Source organism: Corvus kubaryi, unplaced genomic scaffold (genome assembly GCF_017639235.1).
Source record: "Corvus kubaryi isolate FWS band 111438036 unplaced genomic scaffold, C.kubaryi_AGA036_p1.0 37398, whole genome shotgun sequence".
NCBI classification, from domain to species: Eukaryota; Metazoa; Chordata; class Aves; order Passeriformes; family Corvidae; genus Corvus; species Corvus kubaryi.
Window position 1 is genome coordinate 5675052 of NW_024581137.1, and position 19521 is coordinate 5694572.

General features: G+C 36.3%; 1 protein-coding gene across 2 annotated transcripts in view; it reads left to right on the forward strand.

Annotated features, from left to right (window-relative positions):
* The window catches only part of SUGCT (succinyl-CoA:glutarate-CoA transferase), a 346592-nt gene that overhangs the window by 287295 nt on the left and 39776 nt on the right, over positions 1 to 19521 (forward strand). For both annotated transcript variants that reach the window (XM_042044439.1, XM_042044440.1), the window contains one exon: positions 2361 to 2424. In XM_042044439.1, coding sequence (XP_041900373.1) covers positions 2361 to 2424 — 64 coding nt within the window. The remainder of the gene's footprint in view (positions 1 to 2360; positions 2425 to 19521) is intronic.

Consider the following 19521-nt stretch of genomic DNA (forward strand, 5'->3'; position numbering starts at 1 on the left):
TGGGAATCCTTTGGGAATGCATGGAATGGGAAATTTCACAGTTATTTTAAACAGTGTTGCTGATGCAGGGGAAAAAAAATCCACAGTTGTTGACCAGTCATTGCTTGGTAATTGCTTTCTTCAAAAGAAAAGTTGGAACTGAATATATCAATATAGTCTTAATTGCTGTAGAAAGTAAAAATAATAGATATTTGAGTGTTTTTGAGTAAAGAATACATCTGAGAGTTAAATTCAACTCTGTACTAATAATGAAAATAGTAATGAAGCTTGACTGCATCTTAAGCAATTCTTTTAAAAGGAGTAGCAATGATCCTCAAACACATTTTGGGGGTTTTGTAGTTCATTCTGTAAAGAAGAGGGACCTGGAATTTGAGTCTAACAAAAAAAGATTTAAAAAAAAATCTTTTAAAAGCAATTTAGGTCTGTCTTATGAGAATAAGAATTCAGAGACCCAGAACAGAGAAAAACATGATTTTTGTGGAGCCCTGAGTAGCTGCTAGATAATTTGTATGTTTTTCTTTAACCAAGTGGAGCCACTTTTAGGTACATCCTTTAATTTGCCATCTAAAGAACTGCTTATTCACCTGAGCATGCTGTGGATTTCAAGTTCAAATTAGTGTGTTTTCTTGCATTCAGGCCTCAAATAACCAATTAAATGCATAAAGCAAGCTCGTGTAAGTTGTGGAGAAAGGAAACTTTCAATGCTGTTTGCCTAAGGGCATGGCTGGAAAGGTTCTAAATATGAATTAAAACAAGCAATTATATTTTCTAATTCTGTTATTTGGAAAAAAATTCTGGATGTCTCACTTGAAAGTCTACCAAAATTGCCTTTAACCTTCTGAAAGAGAAATAGAACTAATGACTTGGTATACTGCCAAACAATTAGACCAGTGAACAGACATTGTTCCACCAGCATCTATTATCGGAAGTATCTGGATTTCTAAATGTCAGCTAAATAGGTTTACCCCACAAGCTAAGAGCTGACCTTTTGACACCACCTGTTCAGGAATGGGAATTTTTAAAGCAGGCTATTCTACACAGATAAAGGGTTCACAAAATTTGACCTGGAAAGATTGGTTAAAGGAATTAGTTTTGTTTAGTCTAGAAAAGAGCAGACTGAGGGAGGATGTGATTACAATCTTCCAGTACATAAAAGAATGTTATAAAGATACTAGTGATTGGTTTTCTGTGTCCAGTTGGGGAAAAGACAAGAATAAAGATGTTAAATAGACAGATACTTAGATTGTGTATCAGGAGAAAAATTTCTAATAATAAAAATAGAGAATAAGGTGCAGACTACATAAGAAAATTCTCATCTCATTAACTGGAAGTTTTAAAGATTAATTGGACCAACACTTGTCATTAATAGTCAAGGTTGCTAGTGTTGTTCGTGGTGTGAGGTGACTAGGTAGATGTATTACATGATCACTTAAAAGGCTTTTCCCGTGTTTCATTTTCTATAGCTGATACATTGGATACAAGACATTCTAGACTTGTTACATTGGATATGAAAATAATTGCCTAGTGGGTGGTTATTCTTTTTTTTTTTTAATTCTGATTATATGATTAAAGTAACAGTGTTACAAGGATGGAAGAATAATAGGTAAGGAAATTACAAATATTGTTTATTGGCTTTGGGTGAAGAATTATATAAACAAGAGCAGTGAGTTTGCTAGTATGAATATCTTTTTCTCTGTTACTTGACAATTTTCATATCACACATTGTTTTCTGGCTGAGGTTAATAACAAGGACCTGAAAATTGTGATGAATAATCATCCCATATAGATATACACAGGGCTGAAGCATGGCATACCTGCTGAAAAGAACAGAAAAAGCATCAAAATTATTTAATCTTTCCAAAATGTTTGTAAAAGCTCTTAAGACAGTATTGTGCAGTATGATCTGTTGCAAGATCAATACTAACTAACAGAACAAACAAGAGAACATAGTTTATGTGTAGGCCTTTAGTACATATTTCAGGTTAATATGAAAGGGTGTGAACGTTTTAATAGTCATTCTGTGTTGGTACCAGTTCTCTGTTGGTGGTTGAAAGTGTAACTTGCTTGCAGCTCAGTTTCTTATGTTTGATGACGACTATAAGAGCTTAAAGATATGTTAGGCATGTTCAGTCTTAGTGAAGCATTTATTTAGCTGCATAAATAAAAAGTAGTGTCAAACATCAGAGTTTTCATTTTACACATTAAGCAAACTACTTGTGTTGTAGCTCCTTGTATTTTCAGAGAATCTGTCAAAGAGCATGATAATGTTTATCTCTTTTTTTCCTCATGAGTTTAGGAACTGATTGTATTTTATATTACATACATGGTTTGTTTTGTTTTGTTTTGTTTTGTTTTCCTAGGTACTGCACAATGGACTTGTGATGGAAATGAATCATCCAACAGCTGGGAGAATAGCTGTTCCAGGTTAGATATTTAATCCTTTTTGCTAAATTAAATGCTACATGACATCCTGAGTGGTTCCGGAACTCAGCTGAGGACATGACACATCTTCACATTTCACTCAAATGAATAAAAGTTTAACCAGGCCGACATTTGTGCTTGTAGTGATTACAGTAGCAGAAAAATGGGTTAAAGCATGTGTCAGAATATCTTCTGGTTCCCATCGGTCAGTTGTCACAAAACATGAACCTGGATTTGATAATAGTTGCAAACTCCCACTGCTAGAAATGTTACTGCTGAATCATCTACATGAATATGTGAATCTGTTTTTGATTTCGTTCAATTTTGCAAGTTACCCAGGCTTCTTTTAGAGACATTTCTGTTTTAAAAACAAAAAAAATTCAAAAACTAAAAAAACCAAAACAAACAAAAAAAAAAGAAGACAAAAGAGGAAGGAAATTTGTACTGAAGACTTAATGAAGCTCTGCAATAATGAAGTCTTAAATAGATATTTTGTACTTCCAAAGAACACAGAAGTATATACAGAAGTAATAAACTAGTCTCTCCTCTTTAAAGCTCTGAATGGATCAGGAACTGGTGTAGCTTTCCTTCCATCAGAGTTAGTTATGTAATTGGGTTAGGTTCAACCAGAGCCATTATGAACATACAGATCCTTGCAGTTGTCTTGGTTTTGATAATTGATCCTTATCTGATAATCTATTAGCTATTGGGTCAATTTTTCTACTTCTCTCTGCTTATCTCTCTCCCAAGCCACAGTGAGAATTGCTTCCTCCTTCATTCAAAGTACTAAGTCCTGTCTATTTTTATAAGAACTTCTCCTTACATTGTCATTTTCTTTGCCAGTTCCACCCTCTGACACAGCAACCAGTTGTCATCAATTTTGGTTGCCTTGAGCATATGTAGTGTTAAGAAGAATTTGACCCATAAAATTTTTCTTAATTTGCACATCCCGGAATCACACTGGGATGCAGAAAGAATTATTTGAAAGAAACCAATCCTGTATTAGATCATGTTTTCTTCATGAACAGAGGGGGTTTTTGTGTGTGTGGATGTGTATGCTCCATATTTGCTCTTTATCACAGTTTGCGTTCCACATTTGGTCTCACTAGACTTGGATCTTTGGTTGACTGTATTAAAAAATGCATCTCTAATTTAGAGGCACGTATCTGGAAACAGCAATCCTTTTTTTTTTATTTTTTTTTTTTTTTTTTTTTTTTTTTTTTTAATTTTCTTACAGAAAAGTAATCCTGGTTAATTTACCCAAAATGAAAATAAAAATAAAAGGTTTTGACTTAGTAGAAGTAGAAGTAGAAATAAAAGCCTTACAGATGGTAGAGGAAGTGTGTAAGGTTTTCATGTTGCATACAATTTATAATCTATCTTAGAGAAAGCAAATACTCCTTAAGGGGATAGCTTAAACTGCAAGAAGAGGAAAGAGATGAAAGGAATGTTCTAATGTCTGTCAGCAGCGATAGAATGTATTGGCAAGAGAGTGAGTTTTTACATAGGTAAGCCATAGTACTTCCCAAATCCTTAGTTATTTTTTATTTTATTAAACTAGTGACACTGCGCTAAACTAAAATAAATCATCTTAGTCTCTAATGGTTTGCCATTTAGATGGACTTCTATGAAGAGTTTCTTGTATTGAAACAGATGGCTGAAATGATTATTGGATATTTGAGCAGGAAAAGTAGAATTCCTTCCTTTCCTGGCATGGAAGGATAAGGAGGGGAGAGACAGGGGAGGAAAGGGGGAAGAACACTCATTCAGTGTGAGCAGAATGGACCTATTGATATCACTGGAAAGACAGTGCATTACTCTGTCCCAAAACTAAAGTGTGTTTGGCCACTGTTGATGATAGGTAACAGAAGTACCCTGGATTTGTCCTGCTCAATACTATATCTGAAGAGTAGAGGGAAGAGTGTGCAAAGAAAGCCTACAGTAGACAACTTCCTCTCAATGAAAGTTAAAAATAGAAGTTTGGGGTTTTTTTCCAATGTGGTTATATTTAGTATCTTGTATTTGGTAGAGAACAAGTTTACTAAGCTCTCAGTTTCTGTCTCAGGATTGCTTATTAGGAAAATTAAGGAAAATTAAGTTATTAATGTGAATGTTGAAACTGAATAGACTGAAAATGTTTTTCTTTAAAGAGACTGGGGAGATTCTGATCCCAAAATAAAAATAGGTTGCTGTTGTTTCTTAAGCATATAAGCCAGATTTTAATGTGTCCTTTAGTAATTGAATTGGACATCACACTTGAGGCTCTTAACAGAGGTGCAACTTTTGCGGCCAAGTAAAGCTGTGAGTGCAGTGACATGCATTTATTAAGTGAAGCATACTGGCAGATTTTAGCTCCAAGTATCACAGGTGGCCTCTGTGTCTAGCATATTGATTCGCAGTAGTCCTTCTCCATGCTTGTCCTCAGTTTGAGAGTTGGTTCAAATCTGTGTATGAATCCTCCATTGTAGATCTTGTAACTTGAAATTCTGAGAGATTTTGCCATTGACATTAGTGTAGGCTACATTTTTAATGTTGGACTTGGTAACTCATACTCCTCCTTTGCTTAAATATCTTTTGTTATGGTTATTGAATTTGGTTCTTTCCTCACCTAGTCAATGTTTCTCCCTTGCCATTTTTGTGATTTCTAGCCTAAGGTATACTGTGTGCTGATAAGTGTATTATAGGGCGGTGGTGAAAAGGGAGTGGGAGAAGTACTACAAAAAACATATTTCTAGTAATTTTTCTTTTCAGAATATATCTTTATGGTACAAAAGAAAGAGATCTTGCATTTTGATATCTCTTGTTTCAAGTATTCATGAAAAATGTCTATGCACATATACATTACACTGTTGTTACTAGTATCAAGATATCTCAGATTCAAGAACAGAGGTGAAAAAGAGAATTCATTGTGTCTGACTTAGAGTGACTCTATAAAAGATTGTGAGAACGTTCTGAAAAAAAAAGTGGTTCTGTGGTAGTTCAGTAGTTTCATTAGGATAATGTTTCACAAGATAATTCTGTATATTCATGTCATGATGTTATTCTAGAACTGACATATACATACACTTGACGTATCCTATATAGAATGTGCAACACTGTGAGAGAGCCCTGCTTGAGTCATTCTTGCCAGAACTGGTTCATCTGATTCTAGGGCTGTACTAATGAATCTCTTCTGTTTCTATACCTGAAGGCAACTCAATCGTCTTTAGTTTAGGGCAGTGCTCCAAAGATGATCAGGAGCTGGAGCACCTCAGCTGGAGAGGTAGAGCCAGGGGAAAAGGCAGTCTTAGGGGGGGCCTGTCAGAAGCTCTCCAGCACCTATAGGAAGGTTATCAATGTGAAGAGCTGGGCTCTTCACAGCAGTGCATGGTGGGAGGATGACAGACAAGAGAAATTCAGCCTGTATATCACAAAAATCTTTTTCATCATGACAACAGCCAGGTGGTGGAGCAGGTTGCCCAGAGAGGTCATGCATACTCTGTTCTTAGAAGTTTTCAGAGAACAGCCAGCTAAAGCCAGGGACAACCTGATTTGACCTAAGACATGACTCTGATCTGACCCAAATAAGAGTGGAGTCCTCCTGAAGTCCTTTCCAACTTGGATTATGTTCTAATTCTGTGATTAACATCAGTATCTCTTCCTCAGCTCTGTTGTGCTTAGCCATCCCCACAAAGATCTGAAGAAGATATGACACAATTTAATCAAATGGGAAATGTAGAGCACAGAAAGTACACTTGGGGACATAAAAATCATGTTTTATACAGTGCCATATTGCAGATGGCACTGGATGGCACAGAGACGCTACAGGTAAGTGAAGGGACAAAATTTTGAGAAGTTTTAGCATCTGGGTTAGTCTTGAACTACTTTGCCAACGAGTAATGGACTTTTACAAGGCATGTGGGTTTCTGGAAGCCACTGAGTATTCTGAGTGCCAATATGGAGCATAATGGATGCTCCCAACCCACACTGATCACAAAGGGAAAAATAATGGATGCAATACAATCTTTCCCAAATCTTTTCAAACCTTTCAAACTTATATGGTTTAGGAAACTCAGATAATAATACGCCCAACTTCTGCATTATCTAGTCTCTAATGTTGACTTTTAAAGGCTGCCAGTTGTTTTTTAAAGTCAAAATGGTGTTTGTAATATTATTTTTATAATGAAGAGAACATGATGTGTTTAGCTGTCCCAAACAAACTAACGTTTTTAGAATTTATTAACTAGCAGGAACCTTTGTGAACTAAATTTAATTTCTGACCCCTTCTAAGCCTTAGTAAACTGGGGATTTGGATATAAGCCTAGACTCTGGAACCATCTCTGATCAAACAGGAAACAATATAACTGTAGAAATTGTGTAAATCACCTCTTTTGGACAAAACAACTATTCTTAGTTTTGATAATGTTTATGTTGTATGTTCTTCTCATCCCCATTTCCTGAGTTGATAAACACTATGTCTGTCCTTTGGTCCATGATCTGCATCAAGGATGACTTTATTGCTCAGAAAGGCCAATTTCATACCTGGCTTCATAATTTCCTTCCGTGCTCTTGAGATAAAGTGTTTGGGGGACTATTCCAAGCTCAGTTAGGAAAAATAGTGCAGGATTCCTCCTTGACATAGATTTCTTGGACTGAATTCAGGCAACTTATGTTAATTAATCAACCCACTCAGGAGAAATATCCCTTTTTCCGGTCTTCTCCTGTCACTGTGAATTACGAATATACTACTGAAACAGGAAAGAATTTTTTTTTCAGAGGTTGGCTTTTCCTGTTGTATGATTCATTAAATGGTGTCATGGTTCCATGGAGACTAATTGCTATCAATCTCTTAGAAGAAGAGGCAAAAAGTCTAATAGGACTTCCTTATTATGCCACAGATTTCTTCCTTAACCTTGGACAAACCACTTTGTGTCTTACCAAACTAATTGTTTGCAGTTTTTCAGATCTCTGTTAATAGCTGAAAACTACTTTGATTCCTCAGGGAAGGAATTTCTTGGGAAATTTGTTAATTTAAATATTTATTTCTATTTGTTATGCATGTATTTATACCTGTTTTCTTCATGTATGTGGAAGACTAGTTATAGTTAAGGAAACAATACTGGTGTGTCCATGTATTTGATCAGTGCATTTCAATACAGGGAGCAAATATGGCTGTTAGTGATACATACTATCTTTTTTTGACCATTTAATGTAAGTGTAGTAGAGGAAGTTTCAGCAGGACTAGATATAAAGCAGGGAATAGTGACTTCCACATGGAGGAAGTTTGCAGGAAATGAAGGAAGTCTGTACTCCAATCCATTGTTTCCTGCAGCTAGGAGATCCTTCAATATAAGAACAACAACAACATAAAAAATCCCAAAAATTTTTTCAAGATCCTTTGCTTGAACTTCTGATCCTGCCTGCTTCTCTTCGGGTGTTTTTTTAATATGTGTCTATGTATGTCTGTATGTGTGTGTGCATGCATGCATGTGCATAACCAATGTTGATTGAAAAATTTTAATTTCACTTCACTACTTATGGTACATTGGAGACAAACAGCTTCACTAGCATTACCGTTACCTCATTCACCTTTTTTAGTCATCAGGGCTGACTGTTTATGTCTTTTACATTCACAGAGCTGATTTCAGTTTTGAGGAGTCCATGACCATTACAGGAACTTACACAAATAATGTATGACAGCTCACCTAGCTATCCTCAAAATAATTAAAAAAAAAATTAATAAATATACAAACAGTATATTCATACTGATTGCAAAAACAGAAAAGAGATGGTGGGAATGGCAAGGAATATGTTATTGGCTTCAGGATTAGGTAGAAAGGCGAGTACATCTTTTTAATGAATGATGCTTTAATTTGGAATCTTTCAAGATTCCTTTTAAAGTAAAACATAAATAAAAATTTTTAATATTTTTACTCCTCTGTCATATGTTTCCACAGTATTTCTCTACCACAGATTTTAAAATTTGTTATACCTCCCAGAATTATCTAAGTGCCACAGTTAATACTTTTAAAGTTGTTTCTAGAAAGAAAAGGCTGCTGTTTCTTACCTAGTTCTGGGACTTCAGTTGTTGAAGGGAATTAAGAAATAGTGGAAGTCTCAAACTAACTGAGCAGCAGTACTGACTGTCACTCAAGCAATGGCTCTCCAGGACTGCTGTTCAAAGTCTCTGAGCCAGACTCTTCTCTCATCAGACCCTAGGTTTCTCTGTCGGTCCTTAGGATCTGGCAATCAAAGTTGTTTTCCTTGCATCACGTATTTTTTCCCAGAATCTGGAACTTCCATATAGGGAGGAAAAATGAGTATTTTTCAGAGGACAAGTGGGGCGATTTTCCTGCTCTGTACATAATAAGTCAAGTAAAGTTGTGATTGAAGTATTGCTGAATGTTGGTTGGTAAATATACTTCTAGTTACAGGAGAATATTTTCTTTATATTTTCCTCCATGTGTCCTAAGCTGTACTAGGATTTTCTTTTAACTGGACATAGTTGTGATGGAGAGTTAACTCAAGAGTATCACCTTGCTGTCACATGATGGGGGGAGGGAGGGGGAGAAAGCTGCAGTATTGACTGAATTTCCAAATAAACTAATGAGTTTCTCACCAATGTTATTGTGCTAGAATTCAACTTTGTTTAAAATGATGTGGTATTTTCTTCTGTTTGAATGTGTTTATCACTTCTTTCTTTATAAATAACAATAACTTTGAAAGTAGTTTCTTAACCCTCACTCTGTAACAAGCACATCCAGGTGCTCACACAGTTCAAGGTGTGAGATTATAAAGATGAACTGTGAGATTATAAAGATACGTCTGCATGCCTCGGGTGTGTTGTAAAACAGCCAACTTACTCCAACACCCATAAATTTTTCATATATCTTTATGATCTTTAACAGTTATTGGATAAGAAAAGGAATCTACTGTCAGTTAAAAAAATTTTGGTTTCATTAAATGTAAAAATATGTTTTAAACATTTAGACAATTTTACTTAATCCCTAGACACTGAGTAGACTAATCCTCATTTGTGTTTCCTCCATATTGTCTTGACCCAAGCCCTGCCTTCCCATCAACAGTAAGAGTGATTGGACTTATGCTGTTTTCTGTGAACCTAGAATGAACAATTTTGTGGTCAGCACTGGCCATTGAGTCATGTGCTTTGCCTTTTTATCACATTGACCATGGAATGTCATCAATTTAACTCTTTCATGTATGTTTGACTGTCGTTTTTCTTTTTCAAAAATCCTCAAGAGATGGAAAATTCCTCAAATATCCACATCTGTCTTTAAAGGCCTGATCAATTTAATTGTTAAAAAACTCATGGTCTCCAATTTAACAGAGAACCTTTTTTTTGTGTGTCTTTCATGAGGTTTAAGTACTTTTTATGCCCATGAAAGTACTTACCTGACCAAAATTTCATCTAGATAACTTTTTGACAAACTATGTAGGGTGAATTGCCCAGATCTTTTCAGGTCCTTTGTGTAAGTACAGTGCAGTACAGTTTTGTAACTCTGTCTTTTTCATTGCAGTCTGTGTACTGTATGTATACAGGAAAAACTGCAGTTGTATAGAGTGCATCACAAACTTCCTGCCTGACACTGGGCAAGTCTCTTAGCCCACGAAGTTACATTTCTCACTTCTTCATGCAATAGATTGAGAAAATAGAACTCACAATTAGCTACATGTTTTTGAAAATTATGATTATAATAGGTGAAATTTGATGATATTTTTCCTTGTAGTTTATGAAAAGAATCATTGGATAGAAATAAGGGGCAAAATAAGGCTTATACAGTTAACTTATTTGTTCATTTGATTAAGAGCCAACCACCAGTAGATAGCATGCACCTGTTGTAGGCTAGTAAATTTATCTATAACTCCTGAAGTAGAGAATATTTAAGTTCTTTTAGTCACTGTGAACTTGAAATTATTTTTGTCCCTCTTTCTTGTACTTACCACTCTTTCTAGCAAAGCCCAGCCAAGAAAGTAATGCCATGTTGCATCAGAATCAAAAACCAGAATGGTGATTTTGACCCGAGTCTTGAATATTCTAAATGATGCCTTAATAATTGGGGCTATCAAAAATAAAGCATTGCTGCCACCTCTTTTGCCCTCTGCAATTTTGCTAACTATTCTAGAGCTCTTTTGTGATTCTGGGCAAGAAGGAAATTCCCAAGAATTTTGCCAAATGTTTTGTGACTAGACGTCCCTTTTATTCTTTTACCAGATTTTATTTATCTGCTATTGCTCACCAAATTTGATCCAAATGTTGAAATTTCTTTTGTTAAACATAAACTTCTTTTTGGGCAAGTAAAACTAGCTTGTTCATCCTAACACTGTGCAAAAGGTATAAAACAAGACAGAATAGATGTGAACTAGTTTAATCCAGGGTCTGTTGAAACATTAGGCATTGGGTCAAGACCTGATCAGAAAAATCCTCCTGATACAGAGTCTGTTAAGGTACAGAACAGAATTCCCTAAGAAAACACAGAATCCCTGTTTCTTTGGTTCTCTGAAACTAGACTGAACATAGAAAATTAAAGCAGGTTACCTGTATAAAAAGCAAATAAATGCTCTATTAAATGGAATTGATAATGAATTTTAAAATGTAATGTGAGTTCATTGCTTTAAATTAGTAATTTAGAGATTGTGCCTCTGGCAGGACAATAAAAAAAGTATTTTGATTTGTGTGTAAGTGGAGTGCTCCTCCTGGGTTTTGAAATAGATGCAGAGATGAAATGAGGCAGAAGTTCGCAGATTAGAAAAAGCTTTTTAATATTCTTTGCAGGCTGTTTTTAGAAACATCACAAGGAACAGAAAATCAGGCCCATTTGTGAAGAGAGGCAGTACAATTTATAAACGTGTAAGGCAAACAAAATTTTAAAGCTGATGATGCACAAATACCAAATTCCAGTCATCCAGTTTATACATATTGAAAGCACAACTTCATGCACACATCTGCTATTTCAAGCCCAGGAACGCAGACATACAAGCTTGTACAGACTCATAGCAATTTAATAGTATTCTAAAGAAATCACAAGGTTAGTGCTAAAAAATTAAAGCTGCAGTGCTTTGATTATGAGATTTAGATCCCTATATGAGTGAATCTATGACAAAAACTCTCCTGTAATTTGAAACATTCTAGTTTTCACATTTGTTCATACAGAAGGGGGATAGAAAAGATAAAAAAAGGCCATAGATCTTTGTGTTGGTAGTATTTACCTTTGGTACCTTAAAAGGCTGGAATAAGGACTTGTGTTGTAGTTCCTGAGAGGGAAGTTTTACTTTCTGACTTCCTCACTACTCATAAATCAATATCCCCACTCTATGATTTAGTAGTTGTTGTATCTCAAAACTGAATGCCGAGTTTAATAGCTTACTTTTCTGCTCCTCATTTTTGCTTGGATTTCCTGAGAAAAAAAACCCATCAGAAAATGCTGACCTGTGCTTCTGCTTCTTTTAGATTCAGGTACCATGCTCTAGCTTTTACTGCCTCTAAAAGTGTTGTGAGAATACATGGGTAAAATGTAGATTTGATGTGGCTGCATGGCAATGTTAGATTGCAAGAGGACACTTTAACATATCCTTTAAGCACTTTTGTAAGAATGACAGTGTAGATAAATCTACTGGAGGAAAACAAGATAAATTGGGGGAGTAGCTTAGAATTTAAAAGAAAACCCTTGGTGTCTTCCAGTTAAGCCATTCACTTTCTAAGGGTTATTATTCTGACAGATTTTAAGCTTTTCAACATGTTAGCTAGCGTGGTGATACCTTGGAATCTTCCTTTCAGTTGACTTCAAGAAAGAAAGCAATACCTTGTTTACTACTTTAATATGTCTTTCAGATTCTCACTGCTGGAAAGCTCACCACTCAAAGCAACATCACCCATCAACAATGTCCATGAGGTGATGCTACCATTTCCACGAATTTGCCTTTACTTTTTTTACTTTTACATTTTTAATGTTTGTTGTTTTGGTTTTGGGTTTTTTTAATGTAGGAAGTTTTCACTCAGTTGCTATATTTTGAGGCATAGCATATACAGGTATTTTCATAGATTGATATTCTTTTTCCCAAGCATACACAGACATGAATCAAGATCCTTCATTGATTGTGTTTAGAAGCTATAGGTCTAAAATCTTATCTTACTCTTGGAATTTAATCTTGTACTGGGCACCAGTTACAATAAAATATAATCATATACTTCAATAACATAATTATCCATTACACTTGTATATCACATGTGACTATGTTATAAACTCTTCTACACTTGACAACCCAAGGAGGTTGTTTGGTGTTAATCTGTAGAGAGAGAAGGATTAGGTAATTATGGTGCATATAATTTATAAGTAGAGGTGATTCAGAAAATTCAGAAATATTTTTTTAGGATATAAATGTTTTTCTTTTTCCTTTTTTTTTTTTAAACAAAATCTCATATAAGGAAAATTATTGTAATTGAAAACCAAGTTAATCCCTGATATCATACTGAATTTTTACCTGCTTGTCTTTGAACAGTACTAATGTGTAATTTCACTAATCTTTGATATCCAAGAAAAATAATTTAAAAGCCAGGAAAAAAAATTATTTATTTATAAACCAGATTTCAAATATTGGGTACACTCAGGGAATTTACATACCCTGATGATTTACTGTGAATTCACTGTTGATGTTAAATGCCTTAGTAAATTGTGGATAATTTTTAAACTCAGGATGAATGAATTAAACAAATGTTGTCTTATTTACAGTAAAACATGTCCTCAGTAAAGTTCTCTGCTATTTTTTGAAGACTCTATTTGGAGCTTTGCCATATGATTTTTTAAATCTTACTTTAAGTAGTCAACTAAAATGTTTTGTAAAATATGGAACCTAATATATGCAAAACAAAGCATTCCAATCCACAATACACTTTGTAATATACTGACTGATAATTACACAGAAATATTAAAAGGATCTATCTGTAGAGGCTCTTTAAAAAACCAAGAGACAAGATTGAAAGCTCAATCATAATTTAGTAAATCTGTGTCTTCTAGTGCTTAATGTCTTTACCAGAAGAGTTTTTAGTAGTTCAAGATTTAGTTTTATATTTGAATAATGTAACCATTACCAGAGCTTCTTCGGCCTCATTACCAGACCTCTTCTGGCCTGAAAGCCAGAATATGATATGGACAATGAAACCTACACTTCTTCATGGTTTTCTGCAATCTAAATTCAAAAGCTCTGACCGTGAACTTCCCCGTTTCCTACATTTGATGACAGCAAAGCAAGAAAGGTGGAGCCTAAGAGATGTTTTAATGAGGCTTCTACCCATCAGTAGCTTGCTGGAGTCAGCTCCAAGCAGTCACAACCAGCAGACCCAGCCCTCCACTAGACAGCTAAAGTGGTGAGGTGAGGCAGTTAGACTAGATGATACCTATAGGTCCCTTCCAACTCAACTATCCCGTTTTTTTCTATTCTGTTTTTAAAACCTCTTCATTTACATCTTCCTTAGATCTTCTGTCCACCTGTGTGTCTACCCACCTCCCTCAAAACTTATTTTCTAGCAAGAAAGACCTTTTTATTTCATCAATTTAATTTTACCGTTCCCTTTCAGTCTAGCATTAGTATTATGGATCTGTTCCACAGGCCATATTAGATGGGCACCTGACAACAAGACAGCCTTTATGATGTTTCTGTTGTATATTTGTTCTCTGATTTACACTGGGAATGTCTCCCTGAATTATGGAAGGATCTATTCCAGGTTTTTTCATAGACAAAAAATGCATTATTCTCTCTCACAGTCACAGTGTGTCCAAGACCATCAGAGGTTAAGAAACTGGGTTTGTTTGGCAGATGTTTCTTGTTATTCTGCCAATTAAGTCAACAATAGGTATTCATAATCCTGGGGAGACTTGGAGGTCATAGAAATTACAGGGCAGGCAGAATAGCTCATGCACAAATAGCTAAAAAGAAAGCGGTCTTTTGGGGATTCCCACCCACCCCTTTTATTCTGCTTGTCCTAGGGGTGGTCATCAGTCAGTGACATTGTGCATTGGCTTCAACCCTTGGTTCTGGCTGAAGTGTTCAAGGTCCTGAATGGCACGATCTCTGTTTTATTCTTTCAAGGGATATATTCTTCTACACTCGGCTTCAGTGCTTTGTCTAAGTATTTAAATGTTCTTCTCAGCAACTAGTTTAAAATAAGTTGTTGGAATACTTGTTAAGAGAGAATGGGCAGCCGCCACGGAATAGATAGCAGTTATTGTGAGGCACCATGTAGTGTAGAGCAGTCATCTGTTACTTTACCAGTATAGAGAAACTCATTAGATTCTTATTTTCTAGTCTTCTCAAAAGTTTATCCTTGCCAAACAAGACATGGAGCTGGTGGAGAGAAGCACCGACCTTAAGAGGAAAAACGGATATGGAGAAGTCACCAGAGAGCTAGTTTGTGTGCTTTGTGGCTGGGATGTTAATGGCAATTGAATGATCTCTGCAGGTAATTTAATAGAGTATACTGGACTTTTCAGATGTGGGGCACTCTCTGCCCGCCTTATGCAGTAAAGAACAGTGTGATACAACAGTCAGTCAGGTGAGACTAACAAGAATAAAGCATTACTGAAAGACAAAGCAAGAGCTTTAAAGAGAGAAAAGAAGCAGCCATGAGGCAATGAACAGTCATGAGATTTCAAGTCCACTAACAAAGCTGAATTCCCATATAAAAAATCCTTACTTAAGCATAAAAGTACTAATACATAGTGAATAAAGCATTGGCTGGGGAGTGTAATCATGAGAAAAGTGTAATAAAACATTTATACTATCACTTATGGTGAAAAGAGAAGTGAAGGAGACAGAGTTGGTACAAATAATACCTAAAATATTGTAGCAGCAGCTAATGAAAGTATTTGATATACTGTGACCCTAGAAGGAATGTGACTGTGTTTTTATCTGAACCCAAGAAACAGAAGGGCCAATATATGCCTGTCTCACAGTCACATAATCTGGCATCCACATGTACTTTTGGAGATATAAAAGATTATTTAATGAGAGACAGAAACATATATGGGGCAAATGATTCCAGCATATAGGAGATGATGCTGAAAGAAACAGAGAAATTTCTTCAAATGGCAAGGGCAGCTGAAGTGTCTAGCAAAATTACCAAAACAGTGTTATCAGTGCAGAACAGGGACAAATTAAAGGAAATTGGGAATCAGGATAAAGACAGACTGGATGGGAATGAAAGTGTTGTGTCGCACGGCATGTATTGAGTGAAACAATATGCAAGACACTAAAACCCTGTCTGGTTCCCAGCAAAAACATGTAAAAAAGTAGAGAGCATAACAAGACTTTCTGTCCAGTGTGTTGTGGCTCAGGAAATAGAGAAAGCGGTAAGATGTATGGAGGACATAGAGATTACAGTTAAAAGAAAGGTGTCCTCTGGTTGTCTTCCATAAGTCCAGATAAATCTGTTGCACAGAAGGATACAGAAGAACAATGTCAGCCTGTTTATTTTCAGAACTGTTCTTTCAGGTCTTAATCAGTTGACTCCAATTGGATAGTGAAGCCATCAGCAGCCTAATCCTACCAAGATGGTTAGTGACAACTTTAATCTGGAGAATTAGAATTCATGATGCAGGTATTTGAAGCCAAAGAGCAAATGCAGCCTGTGGAGAAGAAGTTTGACAATCAAGAGATGTTACATACACAAGGTATTAATTTCCTGAGCATGGTAGAGGAGAGAGTGTTCTCTGTGTGCGTTCTCCTTTTCAGAAAATGTAAGATCATACTTTAGGGAAGGAGACACACAAAAATGAAGTGGAAGTCAGAAATCAGCCTCAATACAGTGAGATGACTAAAATTCAGTTTTTCATAATGGCAGAGTAATAACAAATAGTTGATAACTCTACAAGAAACGACATTATTATGTCTATTGAAGCTTTCAGAGAATGACTCAGATGCCTAATTGTTCCTGAGGAAAATTTGGAATAAACTGAGGATCTTCATTTAGCCAAACCTGAGAACATATTGTATGTATGTATGTCAGCACTAATAGACAATAAATAGATTGTATAAACTATCATCGGTTTAACACCTCTGTTTGTCAGGCTAAGACTTTTACCACTCTGTGATTTGAGCCATGTGACAACAGCGTCTACACCTTTTCGAAGATAATGGCCTGGTGTAAATGCTTTTGACCTGCACCCAACTTCTAAGGTGTTGCAATGTAAAATGAAGCTGGGAAGGATTCCCAGACATGTGGCTTGAAGCTGATGACAGAACTATTAAAAGTTAATGGTCTGACAAAAGAGACAGTCAATGTCACTATGTAATAAGCAAAATATGAAGTTGAATGTAGACATGTAGAACTTGAGTAAAACTATGTTTTCTCTGTTAGTTGACATCTGGAGAGATGTCAGCAAGACCCTGGAAAAGTCAGTGCAATTAGGAAAGCACTCAAAATGAAAGCAGTCCAATGTCTATTAGACGTGGTGATTTTTTTCTGGAATTACCCAAGGTACTTAAAACAATGAGGAGATACTGCTCCTAAGATTCTATAGGGTAGCTAAAACAAAATTATTTTGTTCTGAAGAAGGTTAGGAGCAGTGCTAATGCACACCAAGGAGCCCAGAACATATACTTAAAGACAGGAAATAAAAAGGAAACAGAGCCGTGCTTTCTGAAATGCAGTTCCCTTAATTCACCTTTCAGCACTAGCTCAAAATCTGCTATACGGAACTCGGAAAAAACTGTGGGTTTGTACTGGGGTTTTTTCTTTGCAAAATTTTAGCAGTACAATATGAAAATAAGGTACTTCCCAAGAAAATCCCTCTATATGGTAGATGCACTCGACAGGACATGCTGTCCAGAATACTAGACATGATTTTATAAGACAAAAACTGCATCTCCAGTGGTGGGCTTCACACAGACCCCTGAAGAGTAGGCAGTAGTAAATCAGCTTTTGTACCAACCATGGCAGACTGAAGGGCCACTTACCACAGGAAGTTACCCTGTTTTAGTCTGTGAGAGATGAACTGTACATGTAAAATACTTTTTTTTGAAGGAGACCTAACAGCAATCCTAGAAGACTTAGAAGGTGCCTACAGTGTGCCTGAAATATACTTCAGACCTACTGATATAGATCTGAATGAAATGTCAACCAAGAATGTGTGCCCAAATAGGAGCAAAGAAATAGCAATCTGAGGTGCTCAGACTTCTGACTGATTAGAGGAGATTGCAAAGCTTCATGAAATATCAGCCCTGGTAAAAATCCAAAGAAGAAAACAAAGAAAAATAAAAGAATAAAACCAATAGACAAGTTTTCTGCTGCAGCTGCTGTAAGGCTTGTTGGAGGACATGTGAACAAAGACGGTAACAGGAGCTAGGGCATATCTGAAAGCATATTTTGCAAAGTCTGAAGTACCAGAGTGTCTGAAAACTTAAGATGCCTAGCAGTAGACTTCAAACTGAGCACAAAATATGTCACGTTATCCTGGATGCTCAAAGGGCAACAGGAGAGTCAATCTGGCAATGAAGAGCTTGTAAACAAGAACAGTACTGGTGAGTTCTCACTTTGCATTGTTCAGTTTTCACATTCCTACCTCTCTTTCCCTTCCTTCTACCTTCTCCCTTTCTAATTTTTACCTTGACACAGATAAACCAAGTCTTCCTTGCAAAAAAGGAAACAATATACAGTGAAATGAACTAGTAAAAAATCAGTAAAAAAAGTCGATGATTTGATACCATCATGTAGATGAACAGGTCTGGTTCAGCCATCAAAAATCCACTTGCAGCAGTAATAGAAACTAAGGGCTGATGTTACTAGCAGAGGGAAATCTGAAGATAGTACCCACACAAAATCAAAATCCAAATAAAAGTAAATAAGCATTATAAAGGGAAGTAAAAAAAAGAAGTTAGTATAAACTTGATGCCAACAGAAGCTCAAAATCTCATTTCTTTCAAAAATTGTTACAGTTTGCTTGAAGGAAAAGTAAAATAAAATTACATATGGCCATGGCAATGGCAATATTGAGTTAGACTCTTGATTCATTGAGTTTCAGCAGAACTGTTCTGCAGGCTATTCTGAAGGTGTTCTGTGGTCAGAACTGGTGACTGTACAGCTGTAGCTGCATGAGAATGCAGCACTGGTGTAGGTGTTCCCACCATTCCATTACAGTGTACCTGTAAGCTGTTTATAGAGTCTTACATAACACTGCGAAAAAAATCTTTAAAAACACTGCAGATTTGTTTCTGCTTATCCCCTGTACCGTTTGCAACATCAGGATAAAACCCAAAAAGTGAAAAACATTGCTCCCTTTTGATGTCAAATCCTGGGGTTGAGAGAGGAGATGCAGCCTTCCAGGAAGGTGTCTGACCTGGCAGGTTTGTTCTGTTGCTCCTCAGTGCTCTGAGAAAGTGTGTGGTATGTGCTCTACACAGGTTAAGTAAAGTTTTGTGTTCTGAACCTCACTCTGGAGAAAGAAGCATTTCATTAGGCAGCTGCCTGGAAACAACTCAATATGGAAAAGTGAGAAAGCTTGAGAGATTTTAGAGTCTCTGAGTACATAATTTCTTGCTGTTTCACACAGTTACACTTATGCAGAAATAAACTTTCCTGAAATTTCAGGCTACATTTTAACTTGCATATGTTTCTTGGAATGACAACTTTACCATGGCTAAAATCCTTCTCCCAGAGAAGAGAAACCATCCTTGCAAACCTTGCTAGAGAGTGGTTTAGTCACAGTCATCTCAGGACTGAAACTCCTTGTTGAACAAAGGCCTTGAAGTGTCATGACTGTTAGTCCACTCTGGATTTAATAGTAGTTTTGGATACCTTTGGATATGTCATGGAGAATTTTTACTCTAGATCTGTCTGCCAGTGTGTGGGTTCAGCCCCAGAAGTGAGTTTGCACAGCACTCTCCTGCACTCAGGGTGATTTCCTCAGCTCTCCAGACCCTTTGCTGCCTTGTCAAATGGTAGGTAATGCAACATCTCACTAACAGCGCCACAGCTGTACACTGACAAGAAGAGTGACATCAGACCTCTTGGGAGGCTGTTGGTGTGTATTCTTTTCCTATGCAACTTCACAAGACTTGTGGGACCTTTTATCTTCATCTGTACTTTATGTAGACTGCTTGTGTATTCAT